The following is an 18,631-nucleotide window of genomic DNA, read 5'->3' on the forward strand; positions in this document are numbered from 1 at the left end:
TTTTTAAAAGTTTATAAATCTAACATAGCAAAGACTATATATAAGTTCATATTGCACTTTTTACACACAAGAATAAAAGAGTAAAGTCAAGTGTCTTGCATACACTAAGAACAGCACAAATTTGTCACAAACTTAATGCAGAAGTTGACGTGAGGTGTATTCAAAATGTAGAAATGTAACATATGTATGTACAGAAGGCTGAGACTATTAACAAACAATATACTGTATGACTTTCTTCTTTTTAGCACAGTTGTATTTATTAATATAGCCTTTTGGTTCTAAATCAAGACCTCCTATTTTTTTAAAAAATCACCTGAAGATACAAAAATATTTTTGCAAATGTGTAACTTAATAAAATATATTCTTTCTGAACTGTCTTCCTGACAAATTCAGTATTAAATCAGAACTAGATCTTAGTACTTAGTTTCATCAAGTCCTTTGACAATTCATATATTAAAAAGCAATATAGCTCGGCTGGTGTTGCCCAGTGGTTGAGCATCGACCCATGAACCAGAAAGTCATGGGATTGCAGGCTCAATCCCCAGTAGAAGGCATGCAGAAAGCAGCCAATTGATGATTCTCTCAACACTGATGTTTCTATCTCTCTCTCCCTCTTCTTTCCTCTCTCTGAAATCAATAAAAACATATATATATATATTTTTTTTTTTATTGAATTTTTACAGAGAGAAAGGGAGAGGGATAGAGAGTTAGAAACATCAATGAGAGAGAAACGTCGATCAGCTGCCTCCTGCACACCTCCTACTGGGGATGTGCCCACAACCAAGGTACGTGCCCTTGAACAGAATTGAACCTGGGCCTTTCAGTCTGCAGGCCGACGCTCTATCCACTGAGCCAAACCGGTTAGGGCTATATATAAATATTTTTTTAAGCAATATAACTTATAAAAGGAGAATGGAAATGTTTTAAGGAATAATCAATTTTAATATTAATATTTTCTTAGTTATTTTATTTTAATATTTTCTTTGAAACTCTGGATGACTTCAATATTCTCATAAAATTAAGATTTAAATAAACTCATTCATCTAAATTATTTTATTCTTATTTATAATTATTTTCTCAATTTTTAGCTTAAATTGAAATGTTTCTACTCACAGAATGAGAATAATTTGTCTCTAATACATAAAGTACTCACTTTTGTAACCCAAATGAGGATAAAAATCACTGCTCACAAAATAAATAGTAATGTAACAGAATTAAGTTTCCTGTACTAGCACTAGATGCTTGAAGATTATCAAAGGTTTACACAACAGAGCACTCAATTTTGGAATTAGTTGAGAATGATCCAAAATTTCCTCCAGTATACATAATTTTAGCCAAAAATGAAGACAAAAGACAAAATAATGACAATTCTAAAAGAATGCTTCTAATCACAAACGATTAGGTCTTATTTAGGTTTATGGAAAGCATTTAATTGCAGAAAACTTATAGGGAGAAATGGCCATATTTGAAAACAGCCACAAGAATCAAAGTAGAACACAGGATGGTAATAAGTAGAGTTACAGAACATACTAAAGTGGTATGTATAGTCAGTCCCACTGGAACCTGTAAAGTCACATTCTTGTACACCTGTGGAGAGAGAAGTTAGAGACATTTAAAATGGATGTTCTAAGTAAGACCACTATCTCTTTATTTTTACTTCTTGGCTTTTAAATATTCTTTAGCCAATTCTACACTACATGTAACATTATTGTTTGAATGATTCTTTTGGATTGAACATTTAATGTAAATAAATCAGACTCAATTCCCACAATAATTCTTAAATTCTCATTAGTTTTTACTTTTTCTATATTTTACATAGAATTGAGTATATCCTTTTTAAAAACCCAGGCCAGCCAGGCCAGTGTGGTTCAGTTGGTTGAGTGTTGTCCCATGTAAAAGAAGTTGCAGATTCAACTCAGTTTCTATTTTCTATTTGGTTTTGAAGACAAAATGTTCAATTAGAAACTTTGGGAAATTTTATGGTTTAAAAGTAAGTTTTTAAAAACATTAAAATTTGGGAATATTTTTATTTTTGGCTTGTTTTTATAAATACCTGGATTATAATTTCACATCCAAAAAAGATTATTTTATCACCACAATCTGTAACAAAGTGCTATTTGAAAATTATAATCTTAAAAAATGGCATCTTAAGCAAACAAGCCTTAATATAGATCACCACCTTAGTAATGACCACCTATAACTCAAAGTAAAGAAAAAAAAAATCAAATAGCTTAAGTATGACTTCTTATTTCAAGTTACCTGGTCTTAAAGAGAATTAAATTCAAAATATTTTAACAGGGTAATTACTTATTTCATAGCAATGCACATTACCAATTTTTAAATCAATAAATCAAAAACAAACACTAATCATACTCTTCATTCACATACTCTTAAATGTAATTCTCCAGATGTACTTTAGAGTTTGAAAAAAATTATGGTAACGTATGTGTGATATTGTGTTTTATATAAGACATACGTATTTGGTTTCCATTCCCTTTCTAGCTCAAAGCTCCCCAAACTGTTGGAATTTCCTAAGTGTTAAGAGTAAGCATGGTGTCTTTTATGTTGGTGAAGTAGCTTTTGGAAAGCACCTAAGGGTGAGGACTGGTTGCCAATGGAGCTAACCATGTGATAAGAGGGTTGGAACTTTCAGTCCCACCCCAGACCTCCAAGAAGAGGAGAGGGGCTGGTTTGTTCAGTGGTTAGAGCATCAACCCATGAGTTCGATTCCAGGTCAAGGACATATACCTCAGTTGCAGGTTTGATCCCTGGCTCCACAAGGGGTGTGTGTGGGAGCAAACCAGTTGATGTGTCTCTCTCACATACATGTTTCTCTCTCTCTCTCCCCGCTCCTGCCTCTCACTTCCTTTAAAAATCAATGGAAAAAAACTTAACCATTCTGAAGAGAGGCAAGAAGTATATATAAAAGCCTAAATGACCATTATGACTGAATGACTAGAACAACCGGTCGACCAGTCGCTATGGTGTGCACTGACCACCAGGGGGCAGACGCTCAATGCAGGAGCTGCCCCCTGGTGGTCAGTGCGCTCCCACTTCCAACCTCCTGTGGCCCGCCAACCTCCCATGGTCCCTCCTGCCAGCCGGCAGGCCCTGACTGCCCCGACAGGAATCTCCTGTGGCCCCTTCCCCCCCCGCCCTCCGGCCTCCCCCCCACCCATAGGCCTTGATTGCCAGTCAGGCTGAGGGACCCCACGCAAGCACGAATTCGTGCACTGGGCCTCTAGTGTTAACATAAGAAGATAAGAAGAAAACTGTAGACTTCTTAGACAACTGTCTAAAAACTATCACAGTTGAAATAATACTAATTTGAGTTTTATTATCCTTTTTTTTCACTTATTCTGTGTAATACAATGAAGTTAACTAATTTATTTTGTTCAAAATTAATAAAAAGTTCTAAATAAAGTTTATACCTGATGGATATACCACTGTTTTTCTTGGCCATTTCACACCTTTAAATCACCTATCAGCTATACTTAAGCTCTGGACCAATGAGGCATGGGACTAACACTAAATCTCCGTCCCCCAAATTAAATGATTCTATATAAAGCAGGAACCACTGTTGTCATCTGTAGCAAATAAATGACATTGCAAAAAAGAAAGCTTTCTATGGTAAAATATAAAAGTCTAATCCCTTAAATGTGGCAGAAACATTATAGAAAGAATTTTAAATGAGCCAGTACAATCTAAAAATATAAAATACTAACTTACTGATTTATATTTCATATTATTCCATTGGCAAATATCCTTATTCTTCAAAGTACAAGGAGCTGCCACTTTTGACTGAGCCCAGCACTTCAAAATTGGAAACTCTGAGAAAAAGTGGTAGAAAATCATATCACAAAACTTTAATCTGGACTAGAGGCTAGGCCAATTTGTCATTTTGGGATATGAGTATTCAAACATTTTAATACACAGTGTACATGATTTGGCTCCATCTATCACATATTGTTTTAACAGCCTGTTTTAAGTGAATGCCTAAGAAATTATGAAATTACAAAGACTGTGCATGACTTTTAGACAAATCCCATTATACTAGAGGCCATTTTTTAAAGTATTTTAATTTAAACTTTTTTTCTTGAAATATAACACATATTTAGAACAATGAACAGGTCCTAAGCATCCAATTCAATAAATGTCCAGGTGTAAATACACCCATAAAGAGCTTTCAGACCAAAACCCAAATAACACCAGAACCCCAGATGCTCTCTCAGGGGGGAACACATTTTCAAACTTTATTTAAGGTAAGTCAATATCATTAATAGAAACAGAAACCTAGGTTGGATGAACAAAGCTAACAGAGTTGAACGCTTTTTTATTTTTTCATCATGAAATATATGATGGCAGAAAATGTATGGATTAAAAACTTCCTATCTGCCATGCCAGTCTTTAGTAACAGTGCTACTAACTTTTGCAAACATTCAAATCAGCCCAATCGTGGAGGCACAAAGAGCCAAAAATCTGAAAGGGGTTTCTTAAATTAAAGTCTTCATTCTAGGAAAACTGAAAATGGTAAAAGCAAATTTTTTTTAATTTACTCAAATGTACACATTAAAACAGAACAATTACTCACAAAACCAAAAACTCATGGACTACATTTATAGAAAAACTAGGTGATAAAGTGCCCTCACACACCAAATACGTGCAGGTTTAAACAAAACACCAACAGCAATAAGCACGGTGATGTCAGCATGAATAAACAGAAAGCAGCAAAGGGGCAATGAGGATCAATGGCTGAAAAAGAAGCACACCAGACATTTACACCTACTTATGAAGGAACACAGCACTTGCCAAAAGAAGCAAACCTGGATCTAATCACACCCCTGAGCCAGGTGCCAATTTCTAAGAAATAAAGAGGTCAGATGAACTGCATGATTACTATCACCAAAACCCCAACTCTGAGAAAAATGTTAAATGGGCAAGACTAAGATATAGTGTGTCATATCATCCATATACTTGGGTGATAAAAGCATAAATACATATAAGGGCCCAGCAATATGGCTCAGTGGTTGAGTGTTGATCCATGAACCAGATCACAGTTCGATTCCTGGTCGGGGCACATGTGGGGGTTGTGGGCTCAATGCCCAGTAGGGGGTGTGCAGAAGGCAGTGGATTGTTCTCTCTCATCATTGATGTTTCTAGCTTTCTCCATCTCCCTTCCTCTCTCTGAAATAATACCTGTGTGTGTGTGTGTGTGTACATATGTATACACACACACACACACACACACACACACACACACACACACTAAAGGCCTGGTGCACAAATTCATATACAGGTGGGGTCCCTTGGCCTGGCCAGTGATGGAGGCCGATTGGGGCAGCCAGCCTGGGGGAGGGGCCACAGGAGGTTGGCCAGCCACAGGAGGTTGGCTGTGGGAGCACATTGACCACCAGGGGGGCAGCTCCTGTGTTGAGTGTCTGCCCCTTGGTGTCCAGTGCGTGTCATAGTGACTGGTCAACCAGTCGTTCGGTCGCTTAGGCTTTTATATATCTACTAGAGGCCCAGCGCATGAAATTCGTGCATGGGTAGGGTCCCTGGTCTTCCTTCCCCTGGCTGCCAGCCAGGGCCTTCATTCCCTAGCTGCAGCTGGGGCATTCCTTCGCTCCACGCCACCCCCTGGTGGTCAGCACACGTCATAGCGAGCAGTCGAACTCCCGGTTGGTCAAATTCCTGAGGGGACAATTTGCATGTTAGCCTTTTATTATATAGGAAGATATATATAAAAGCCAAGCGACTGGAACAATGGAACGATGGAACGACTGGAACGACCGGTAGCTATGACATGCACTGTGGTGGCCAACCAACCCGATCGGGGCCCTAATCGCACCCCCCCCCCCAAACCTTCCATGGCTCCTCCCCCCCGCCAGCCTGGCTCGATCAGCCCCCATCGGGGCAGGCGGCTGGACCCCACCCATGCACAAATTCATGCAACAGGCCTCTAGTATAATATATATATATACACACACACACATATATATACATACATACATTATATGTACATATAATTATATGTAGATATAAATTATCTACAAAAGGAAGTGATTGCCCTAGCTGGTTTGGCTCAGTGGATAAAGCGTCAGCCTGCAGACTGAAGGGTCCTGCGTTCAATTCTGGACAAGGGCACATGCCTGAGTTGCAGGCTCAATCTCCAGTAGGGGGCTTGCAAGAGGCAGCCAATCAATGATTCTCTCTCATCATTGATGCTTCTATCTCTCTATTCCTTCCTCTTTGAAATCAATAAAAATATTTTTTTAAATAAATAAAAGGAAGTGATTAAATGTCAGGATAGTGGGTTTAGTCTTAGGAGAAAGGAGGAAGCTATGTTTGAGTCATGATACATACAGCTGCTGCTCGAGTGGCTGGCAAAGTGCTATTTCTTGACCTGCGTAGTAATTTCAAGGACACCTGCCTTATAATAACTCACTAAACTACATATTTGTGAAGTTTTTCTATAGCTATGTTCTATTTTACAATCAAAAAGTTAAAAAGAAAGAAAAAAGAAACATGCTTTTGTTATCCCTTGATTTCAAACCTGCCACCATACCTTTATTTTTATTTTCAACCCTCAGAAAAGATATGCAACCCTTACCTTGGTCACAATACATCAGTAAATCCGGGTTATTGACCACAATAAAGGTTTCTCCATCTTTACTATGTGGCCGATGATAGCGGTAGTGCACAGGCAAAAAAGCTTGGAAACAATCAATGCACTGTGAATCTTGTCTGGCATAAATGAGAACTTCAGATTCCTGGGACAAATAGTTGGGAGCTTCTATATTAAAATTTTCTGAAACCATGACTGCCTGTCAAAACAAAACAAATATTAATCCAAGAGAAAAAAATGAATGGGGAAGATTTAAAAAACAAAACTAAACCAGAAGACTGCTATACAGGTGAAAAGAAATTTAAAATTCATCCCCCTTATAAACAATTTCTATTCCCCTTCCATCCTTAAGTTAAGAAAACATAAGATGTGATCTGTGTTTAATAAAAGTTTGTTTACTAAAAGTAAACTGAGGAAATTTTCCCACAATAAAAATTATTTCTATGTGATCTCCTTATCAACCTTTGTTTAGGTGATAAAACAGGTACCAAAAAAAGAGAAATTTTGTGAATAGGTGTTGCATGGTTCTGTAAGTATGAAAACTATGACAAAAAACAGTTAACCCAGTATTGAGTAAAAATGATTGGTATCATTCTGGTAATTTCCTGTTCTTCAGAGAAGCAAGTAAGGTGGTAGTGAGATAGATCACTGTGGTCAGGAAGTCAAAGCAAAGGTCAGCACTCTTTCTACACTGGGTATAAAAAGGTAATGGAAAAAATAGTAAATTACTCCTTAAAAAAATAATATGGTAAAAACCATTTTAAAATAAGTATTCTACACCAAAAGTACAACTGCATGTGTGACAGAAATTAACCCTGAATTATAATATGCACATGTATATGTATTATGTATCCATATATGTATGCATACATGTTGATATATTAAAGAACACACATATATACAAGTTGTTGAACTTATGGCAAAGGTCAAGGAATTATATAATCTTATGAGTCATAAGGAACCTCAGAGGTGTTCAAATTAAACCACCGTCTCAATGAGGATATTTTTCTCAAGTATCCAGCCACTAATTGATTACTTTCAATGACTGAGTCATCTCATTTTATCTACTGTTCAAAGGTTATTCCTTTTCTATGAGAAGAAACTGGATGCTCTGGCCTATAACAATCACCAATTATCTGTGCTTACAATGTCTTCAATAAATCTGTTCCTTATTTCACTAAGATTCCTCAAACATCAGAGGTCCTCAATCATGCGGCCTCCACCACATCTTCTCTTCCCCAAAGAAATATTCACAGTTCTCTCCGTTTTTCATGACTTGGTTTCCAAGCCATTCATCACATTAGTTGCCGCTGGAAAACACTCAAGGACTATAATAGCAATATTTCCTTCCTTAAGCAAAAATTGCATTAGCTTTTTAGCAGTCTTTTTTCAGTATGATATAGCTATAGATATATTCTTTTTAAAAAAGTAATAGACTTTACCCCGGCCAGTGTGGCTCAGTGGTTGAGTGTCGACCCCTGAACCAGGAAGTCATGGTTCAATTCCTGGTCAGGGCACATGCCCTGGGTTGTGGGCTCGATCCCAGTAGGGGGCGTGGAGAAGGCAGTTGATTGATGATTCTCTCTCATCACTGTTGTTTCTCTCTCCCTCTCCTTTCCTCTCTCCAGAATCAATAAAAACATGTTAAAAAATTAATACACTGTATTTTTTAGAGCAGGTTTAGGTTTACAGAAAAAAACAAGCAGAAAATACAGCCTCCCCATAGACCCCCATCACCACGCGCGCACACACACGCGCGCACACACACACACACACTTTTCTTTATTATTAACATAAAAGTGTAATACAGAGATTTTATTTTTTAAATTGATTTTAGAGAGAGAGAAAAGAGAGGGAGAGAGAGAGAAACATCAATTGGTTGCCTCCCATATGCATCCCAACCAGGGTAACCCGCAACCTGGGTATGTGCCCCAACCAGGAATCAAACTGGCAACCCTAAGGTACATGAGAGGGTACTCAACCGAGTCATGACTAAATTGAACAGGTGACTCTTAATGAAGGTAGGGAAACCCTAACTAAGGTGATTCTAATTGAAGTTAGGGAAATCCTTAACTAAGGAGTAAGATTCCTTTCTGGAAAGAGCAACAATTGCAAATAGACAACCTTGGCTTCATTTCTTGGCTCTTCTTTCATGTGCCCATGTGATCCTGGATAAGTTTGGCCTCTTTGTGCTTCAGTATCCTTAACTTATTAAATAGAGATAATACTCCCAGGGTTGCTATAAAGATTAATCTATGTAAAGGAGTGGGACATAATCTTTCTTTAATGCTTATTTTACCTTGCTTCTTTAAAAAAGAAGAAGAAAATACCTGGCATATAGAGATCCAATAAATATTAATATCTTTTCCTCCCATACTCAAATTATACAGCTGTTGGGTATGTCTCTCTAATTTAACAAAGTTGCTATTGAAACAATATTTATTAATTGTTCATTTTCTTAGTCACTAAACTGGGAACCATACTGTCAAAAAGCATTTAATCAGCTCAGTTTAGTTGGCTTATTACTGACAAGTATCACTCACTTATTAAAGAATACTCCTATTCTATCTAAAAAATGTTACTTGATACACTTTTACAAATGTATCTAGTGTTTTTTTTACATACTATTTTGCCTTATCCAAATTATAGCATCCCTTAACAAATTTCCCTCAAAATAATGCTCTAATATTTGTAAAAATCCTCTAACAGTTGTACCTCTGTTATGTTTCTCTCTCGTAATGAAGCCAACTCATATGGATCCACAAAAAGTCCTGCTGGGATGTACTGTTTAATTAAGAGTCGGCAGGTCTGTAAGTCCTCAATGCTTTCTCCAAATTTCACTTTTATTAAAAGGTCTCTGTAAGACAAGTATGTTCAGAGAAATCTCTTCATTAAATTGTTAATGATATAGCATAACATTACATTCAAATTAGTAGAACCACTATTTTAAAAATTATAGAGACTATAAAGTCAAATAAAATATTTATCTCATGTCAGAACCACCCATTAGATCTTTCATAAATTCATGTCATAAGCCATCCTATATAATAAAAAGGTATATGGAAATCAACCGAACAGCGGAACGACCGGTTGCTATGATGCACACTGACCACCAGGCGCAGACGCTCAATGCAGGAGCTGCCCCCTGGTGGTCAATACGCTCCCATAGGGGGAGCGCCTCTCAGCCAGAAGCCAGGCTCATGGCTGGCAAGCGCAGTGGCAGGAGCCTCTCCTGCCTCTGTGGCAGCGCTAAGGATTTCCGACTTACGGCTTAGGCCTGCTCCCCACACTCCCCGGGCCTAAGCCAGCAGTCAGACATCCCCCGAGGGCTCCCAGACTGTGAGAGGGCGCAGGCCGGGCTGAGGGAACCCTTCCCCCCGCCCCTCCCCTCCAGTGCATGAATTTCGTGCACGGGGCCTCTAGTAGTATTATATTAATGCAGTGATTTTCAACCAGCAAAAGGCATACTGCTGTGCCACAAGATTTTTTAAAACATGCAATACCTGATTATTTAGTTAGGGGAACTGACCAATTTTCCCTTAGATTGTCAAAAAAATGACAACAGTAGCCATCCCGTGTGAATGAATCAAAATTATACATATTTTGGTGTGCCACAGAATTTTAGTAATTAGTTTATATGTGCTTTGAGATGAAACAGATTGGAAATAGTTGTATTAGTGTGAAAGAAAAAGATTAATAGAAAGGGATAAAGTCTAAAAATAGACATACACAATTTTTCAATTAAGATTCAAATATAATTTGATGAGGAAAGGATAGTCTTTTCAAAAAATGGAACTGAAACAATTGGATATACAAAAATTAATTTGAAATAGACTAAAAATCTAACTGTTAATTGTCCCAGCTTTCTGTCTGGAGGCACATTTTGGACCAAGTGCAGTGAATGAGACCCAAAGCACAGCATGATATTTTCACTTAGGTGAGAAATAAAAGTTAAGGAAAGCTGCCCCCGCCGGCTCAGTGGATAGAGTGTTGGCCTACGGACTCTAGGGTCGCAGGTCCAATTCCAGTCAAGGGCACAGGCCCAGGGTTGTGTGCTCAATCCCCAGTAGGGGCGTGCAGGATGTTTCTCTCTCTCTCTCCTTCTCTCTTCCTCTCTGAAATCAATAAAAATACATTAAAAAAAAAAAGTTTAGGAAAGCTGAAGTGGTTGGAAGTCACAGCACTAAGTTCCAGAGAGGAGGAAACTATGCATAAAGAGCTCTAGAAATCTGAATTGGGGAGTTCCCTTGAGTTTCTGTTGAATACTAAGATAAGCATGAGTGAGGCGTAACTCCACAAGATGGGCACAGAATGACCAGGGCACTAAAAGACGAGAAATTCTAAAATTTTACAAAAGGTAGGGAGACATTTGCATTCCAACCAACCAAAGTATAGAAATCCCAATGGGGATACCAACCAAAGCTTTCAGTTGAAATCCTGATAGGGTAAAGCCTTAGTAAGCTAAATTAGCCTTGCAGTAATGGCCACTTTTAACTTTAGGCCTACACAAAAAAGGTGAAAAGGATCAAGTTGATAAACAAGTAACTTAAAACTCTAACAGAAAAAATAAACCCAACACCCTTTAAAAGAAGATAAAATCCACACACTCAAAAAGGTTCATATCTACAACATTCACAATATTCAGTATCTAATCCAAAGTTACAAGCATGCAAAGAATCAGGGAAATGTGACCAATAACCAAGAAAAAAAATCATTCATAGAAACAGATTAGAAATGACAGAAGTGACAAAATTAGCAAAGGACATTAAGTCATTATAAATACACCTATTATATTCAAGAATTTAAAGAAAAAAACAAACATTATGAGGGAAAGAGAAGAAATAGCTCTATATATAAAAGCCTAATAAGCCAAGTGTCCTTTCAGGAGTTCAACCAACCGGGAGTTCAATTGCTCGCTATGATGTGTGCTGACCACCAGGGAGCGGCGCAGAACGAAGGAAGGCCCGGGCAGCGAGGCCCCCACCGGCATCTGGCAGCCAGGGAAGGGAGGCCCCGGCTGGTGGCCAGCAGCCGCTAGGGACCCTACCTGTGCACGAATTTCATGCACAGGGCCTCTAATCTCTCTCTATAAAAGCCTAAGTGACCATCGCAACTGAACGGACAACCGAACGGACGACCAAACAGGCTGTGTGGGGCGACCAGGCCAGCAGGGGGGTTAGTGAGAGGCGACCAAACAACTGAGCAGCAGGCTGCGTGGGGCGACCAGGCCGGCAGGGGGGTTAATGAGGGGCGACTTGACGACCAAGCAGCAGGCCGTGTGGGGCGACCAGGCTGGCAGGGGGGGTTAGTGAGGGGTGACCCGACGACCGAGAAGCAGGCTGTTTGGGGCGACTAGTCCAGCGGGGGGGGGGGGGTTAGGGGGGTTAGTGAGGGGCGACCCAACGACCGAGCAGCAGGCTGTGTGGGGCGACCAGGCCGGTAGGGGGGCAGTTAGGGGCGACCATGCCGGCAAGGTGGGGGGCAGTTGGGGGCGACCAGGCCAGCAGAGTGGGCAGTAAGGGGCACCCAGGCCAGCGGGGGGGGGCAGTTAGGGGCGACCAGGCTGGCAGGGGAGGAGCAGTTGGGGGCAACTAGGCCGGCAGGGGGGACAGTTGGGGGTGACCAGGCCAGCAGGGGGAGCAGTTAGGGGTGATCAGGCAGGCAGGCAGGTGAACAGTTAGGAGCCAGTGGTCCCCGATTGTGAAAGGGATGTCCAACTGCTGGTTTAGGCCCGATCCCCAGGATTGGACCTAAACCAGCAGTTGGACATCCCCCAAGGGGTCCCAGAATGGAGAGGATGCAGGCTGGGCTGAGGGGACCCCCCTACCCCCATGCACAAATTTTATGCACCAGGCCTCTAGTATATATATAAAGAACTGAATGCAATTTCAAGAGATGAGAAACTTAATTTCTGGACTAAAAACTATCCTGATATGGTTAAAAGCATTTAAACACTGAAGAAGAAAAGATCAGTGACTTGGAGACACAGCAACAGAAACCATCCAAACTGAAGCATAACTGAGGAAAAAAGAATGGGGGGAGGAGGAACAATTTCAGAGATCTTTCAACAATATCAAGTGAAGAGTATCGAGAGAGAGAGAGAGAGAGAGAGAGAGAGAGAGAGAGAGAGGAAGAGACCAGAAAAAGAGGAGAGAATGTAACAGAAAGAAAATTGGAAGATTATATAATGGCTGAAATTGTTCTGATTTTCATGAAAACTATAAACTTGTAAATCCAAGAAGCTCAACAAATACCAAGCAGGATCAACACACACACACAATCCCACACCAAGACATATTATTATCAAGTCACTGAAAAAAACAATTTTTTAAGCAATGAGAGGAAAAATGAACATTATGTAGAGAGTAACAAAGATAATAATATACCAGAGGACAATGGAATGATGTATGTAAAGTATTAAAAGAAAAAAGCTTTCAATTTAGAATTATATATCCAGGAGGTATCCTATCTAATAAAAGAGAAACATGGTAATTAGCCGTACCTCTGCTACCCTTCCCAAGGGCTAATCAGGGAGATATGCAAATTAACTGCCAGCCAAGATGGCGGCCGGCAGCCAGGCAGCTTGAAGCGAACATGAGGCTTGCTTGCTTCAGTGACGGAGGACTCCAACGTTCCCCGCCTGCCGCTGACGGCCTCTAAGCTTGCAGTTTGAAACATTGTTACAAATATAGAAGCTAAACAAAACTCCAGAAACCTGCTTTCAGCCAGCCGGGATCTCAGAGCTGGAGTTGAAACAGTGTTTCGATTATAGAACCCAAATGAACCAGATACCTGCTTTCAGCAGCGGAGGCCTAAGAGCTGGAGCCAAGCCTCAGAGCTAAAGCTGGCCCAGAATAAAAAAAAAAGAAAAAAAGGAGTGGTTGGGAGCTTCAGTCACCCACCAGCCTGAAAACAGCCCTCAGCCCCTCACCCAGACTGGCCAGGCACCCCAGCGGGGAACCCCACCCTGAAGGGTGTGTGACCAGCTGCAAACAGTCATCAACCCTCATCCAGGCTGGCCAGGCACCCCAGTGGGGACCCCCACCCTGATCCAGGACACCCTTCAGGACAGGCAAACCAGCCAGCCCCCACCCGTGCACCAGGCTTCTATCCTATATAGTAAAAGGGTAATATGCCTCCCGGCACCGGGATCAGTGTGACAGGGGGCAGTGCCCAAACCCCCTGATCGCCCTGCGGCTCTGTGTGTGACAGGGGGCGGGGCCACAACCTCCCTATCTGCCCTGCTCTGTTCGTGACAGGGGAGGGCGCCCCAACCTCCTAATCAGCCCTGCTCTGTGCCTGATAGGGGGGAGCTCCCCAACCCCCTGATCGCCCTGCGGCTCTGTGTGTGACAGGGTACGGTGCCCCAACACCCCCCCCCCCCACGGGCACTGCTCTGTGTGTGACAGGGTAGAGCCATAACCTCCCCATCGGCCCTGCCCTGAGTGTGACAGGGTGTGGCGCCCCAAACCCCTGATGGGCCCTGCTCTGTGCGTGACAGGGGGGAGCTCCCCAACCCCCTGATCGACCCTACTCTGTGTGTGACAGGGTACGGAGCCCCAACCCCCCTGATGGGCCCTGCTCTGTGAGTGACAGGGGGCAGCGCCCCAACCCCCTGATTGGCCCTGCTCTGTGCGTGACAGGAGGTGGCGCCGCAACCTCCCCATCGACCCTGCCTTGAGTGTGACGGGGCGGTGCCCCAACCCCCCAATCGGCCCTACCCTGAGCGTGACTGAGGGTGGCATCGCAACCTCCCAATCCGCCCTGCTCTGTGCATGACAGGGGGCGGCGCCCCAACTCCCCAATCGGCCCTGCTCTGAGCCCGACCAGGGGCTGCACCTAGGGATTTGGCCTGCCCTCTGCCACCCGGGAGCAGGCCTAAGCCAGCAGGTCGTTATCTCCCGAGGGGTCCCAGACTGCGAGAGGGCACAGGCCGGGCTGAGGGTCCCAGACTGTGTACTGGGCCTCTAGTCTATAATAATAAAAGGGTAATATAGACTGGACATCTTCCAAACATCTTTCCTGACGAAGCCAGTCTGGATTCCGGGTGACTGCAGGCGGCCTGAGGGAAGCCAGCCTGGGTCCCTGGTGTCAGAGGGAAGCCGGTGCCGGCAGCCGGGGGAAGAAAGGCCTACTCTTGCATGAATTTTCGTGCATTAGGCCTCTAGTATATAAAAAAGATTAAGACAAACACAAACTAAGAGAACTTGTCCCTAAAATAAATGGTAAAGGAAATAGTTCAAGCAGTAAAAAAAATATCAGAAGAAAGCTTGGTAAAAAAAAAAATTGAAGAAAACTTGGATCTATAAGAAAGACAGGCTCAGCCGGTGTGGTTCAGTGGTTGAGTGTCAACCCATGAACCAACAGATCACGGTTTGATTCCTGGTCAGGGCATACACCCGGGTTTCAAGCTTGATCCCCAGTAGGGGGATGTGCAAGAAGCAGCTGACAGATGATTCGCTCTCATCATTGATGTTTCTATCTCTCTCTCCCTTTCCCTTACTCTCTGAAATAAAAGAATACATATATTAAAACAGGGGTCCTCAAATTTTTTAAACAGGGGGCCAGTTCACTGTCCCTCAGACCGTTGGAGGGCCGGACTATAGTTTAAAAAAAAAAACTATGAACAAATTCCTATGCACACTGCACATATCTTATTTTGAAGTAAAAAAACAAATGGGAACAAATACAATATTTGTATTTGCATGTGGCCTGCGGGCCATAGTTTGAGGACCCCTGTATTAAAAAAATAATGACAGAAGAGCAAATGGTAAATACATGGGCGAATATGAAAACATTTGCTCTCATTTTTTAATTGTTTTCAAATATTGATAGAGAAACTGGACCACTGAGCATTGTTGGTGGGAATGTAAAATGGTGCAGTCACTATTGAAAACAGTATGCTCAGGAGGCAAGGCTCAGTAGTTGAGCATCGACTGATGAACCAGGATGTCACTGTTCGATTCCCTGTCAGGGCACATGCCTAGTTGTGGGCTCCCGGTTTGGGGCATGCAGGAGGCAGCCGATCAGTGACTCTCTCTCATCATTGATGTTTCTATCTCTCTCTCCCTCTCTGAAATCAATAAAAATATATTTAAAAACAAACAAACAAGTATGACAATTACACAAGAAATTAATATGAATGAAACTTTAGGACATTATGCTTTGTGAAATAAGCAAATACTGTATAATTCCACTTGTATAAGTACATAGAATAGTCAAATTCATAAAGACAGAAAGTAGAGCCCTGACCGGTTTGGCTCAGTGGATAGAGCATTGGCCTGCGGACTGAAAGGTCCCAGGTTCGATTCTGGACAAGGGCATATACCTGGGTTGTGGGCACATCCCCAGTGGGGGGTGTGCAGGAGGCAGCTGATCAATGTTTCTCTCTCATCAATGTTTCTAACTATCTATCCCTTTCCCTTCCTCTCTGTAAAAAATCAATAAAATATATTAAAAAAAGACAGAAAGTAGAATGGTGGTTGCTAGAGGCTGGGAGAAGGGGGAAAAGGGAGTAAATTGTTTAAGAGGTACAGAGTTTCAGTTTTGCAAGAATTCTGTATATGGATGGTGGTGATGGTAAAACAACAGTGTAAATGTTCTTAATGTAATTGAAGTGTACACTTGAAAAGGGTTAAGATGGTAAATTTTATGTTGTGGTTTTTTTTTTTACCACAATTAAATAATAATGTAAAAATATATGAGTTTTCAAAGCAAAAATAATAACAATACATGGTCGGGTTTACAATATAAGTAAAACGTAAAGTTAATAAATGTATGGCAACAACAGCATAAAGGAAAGAAGGAAATGAACTATTCTGATATAAGAGGCACACATTATTTATGGTGTGAAATAATATTATTTAAGGTAGACTGTGATAAGTTAAAATTGCACACTGTAAACTCTAAAGTAACCAATTAAAAAGACAGAAGTATAGTTAATAAGCCAAAAATGGGAATAAAACAAGATGCTTAAAAAATACTCACTTTATCCAAAATAAGGCAAGAAAATAGAGAGAAAAAAGACTAGATGGGCCAAATAGAAAAAACAAATTATAAAAAAAGTAGCAAGATGGATAAATTTAAGCCAACCCAACCAAACCAATATTTACTAAAAGTAAATGGTCGAATCACTCCAATTAGAATTTAGAGATTAATAGACTGGGTAAATAGCAATAATTTTATTCAATATTGTATTAGACACCCAAGGTCAAAAAGGGAAGGAAAGGGTGTAAAACGCATACAGATTGTCTTTATTTGCAAACCCATGATCATTTATGTAGAAGAGCTTAAAGAGTCTACAAAAAAAGCTATAGGCATTTGTAAGTGATTTCACAAGGAATCAGGGTACCATATCATCATGCAAAAATCAATTGTATTTCTATTATTAACGACAAACAAGTAGAAATGAAAAATTTAAAACAATACTCTTTACATCAAAAAACATGAAGTACTTAGGAATAAATTTAACAAAATATATGTAAGACATATACTCTGAAAGTTACAATACTGTTAAGATTAACCTAATAAACCCTAAATGAATGAAAATGCCATATTCATGCATTGGAACACTCATTAATGTTCACATATCAGTTCTCTACAAATTGATCAAGAGTTTCAATAGAATCCTAACCAAAATTTCATGAAGCTTTTTTGAGGAAATCTACAAGTTCATTCCAAAAGTTATATGGAAATTCTATAGCATTTCTCTGATCTACCTATCTAGTAACTCTATAAAGGAAATAAGTTGTAATAAATTAATACTAATTCCAAGAGACCATCACTTCCTCCGTATGCACAAACCATTCTTTTAATAATCTGGTCTAGAATTCTGCCCAGAAATATCAACTAACTTCCAAATTATCCAAAGGCTACAAACAGAAGTTCAACAATCATTTAAGCAAGTTCTCCTACTAAAAGAGATACAGTTCATCAGAGAGGGGAGATCCTATAATCGTTTATAGTAGCAAAGCCCTTTTGCATACTTACCTTGCATATTCTCCACTTCAGTTTCCTACTACTACTACTATTTGCTTGACCCTTCCCAAAGTAGAAGTAATTCTTCTTCTTCTTTTTTTTTTAATATATTTTATTGATTTTTTACAGAGAGGAAGGGAGAGGGATAGAGAGTTAGAAACATCGATGAGAAACATCGATCAGCTGTCTCTTGCACACCCCCTCCTGGGGATGTGCCCGCAACCAAGGTACATGCCCTTGACCAGAATCGAACCTGGGACCCTTCAGTCCGCAGGCTGACACTCTATCCACTGAGCCAAACTGGTTAGGGCAGAAGTGATTCTTCTTGACCAAGAAGATAGAAACAGGAGGAGCTAACAAATTCTGCTTTCTATAATCTGTTAATGTTTCCTCATCCACCCTAGCAGCAAGACTACACCTGCTCTACGTATAACTAAAAAGCCTTTTTTAAAACAATGATTACTGGCCTATTCTGAAGGTCTCAAATAACGGATTTCTAGTTTTGGAAGCTGTGTGGGTTCTGTCACTCTTCATACTTGGCTCAGTGGATAGAGCGTCAGCCTGCGGACTCAAGGGTCCCAGGTTCAATTCTGGTCAAGGGCATGTACCTTGGTTGTGGGCACATCCCCAGTAGGGAGTGTGCAGGAGGCAGATGATCGATGTTTCTCTCTTATCGATGTTTCTAACTCTCTAACCCTCTCCCTTCCTCTCTGTAAAAAATCAATAAAATATATTTTAAAAATATGTATTACAATTCAGGTGTTCTTTAATATTTTCAGCTGAAAATTCTCATGAAAACTGATTCTAAAGTTGGTCAGGTTTGCCACTTAGGGAAAACATTTTTTTTTTAATAGATGTGTGTGGCGTATGGGGAAGGTCAGCCACTTGTGTCTACAGATGCTTATGGCGTACAATGGGTTAATCATTATTTCGAACTGTAACCACATTATAACAAATCTGCTACTTACGACTGGAAGAAATCAAGGGATTTTTTTTCAGTTTTATCCATTTTTCAACTATTAATTTTTT

The 18,631-nt window shown here is 40.6% G+C and overlaps 1 protein-coding gene across 1 annotated transcript in view; it reads right to left on the minus strand.

The window, feature by feature from the left end:
* Positions 1 to 18,631, minus strand: part of PIGX (phosphatidylinositol glycan anchor biosynthesis class X) — a 23,328-nt gene continuing 4,697 nt past the window's right edge. Inside the window, exons 5-8 of the mRNA XM_059686163.1 lie at positions 9,341 to 9,482; positions 6,611 to 6,824; positions 3,730 to 3,830; positions 1 to 1,587 (exon numbers count right to left, since the gene is read on the minus strand). Of these exons, the coding sequence (XP_059542146.1) occupies positions 1,444 to 1,587; positions 3,730 to 3,830; positions 6,611 to 6,824; positions 9,341 to 9,482 (601 nt within the window). The 3' untranslated portion in view covers positions 1 to 1,443. The remainder of the gene's footprint in view (positions 1,588 to 3,729; positions 3,831 to 6,610; positions 6,825 to 9,340; positions 9,483 to 18,631) is intronic.

This window comes from Myotis daubentonii, chromosome 3 (assembly GCF_963259705.1).
Source record: "Myotis daubentonii chromosome 3, mMyoDau2.1, whole genome shotgun sequence".
Classification (NCBI taxonomy): domain Eukaryota; kingdom Metazoa; phylum Chordata; class Mammalia; order Chiroptera; family Vespertilionidae; genus Myotis; species Myotis daubentonii.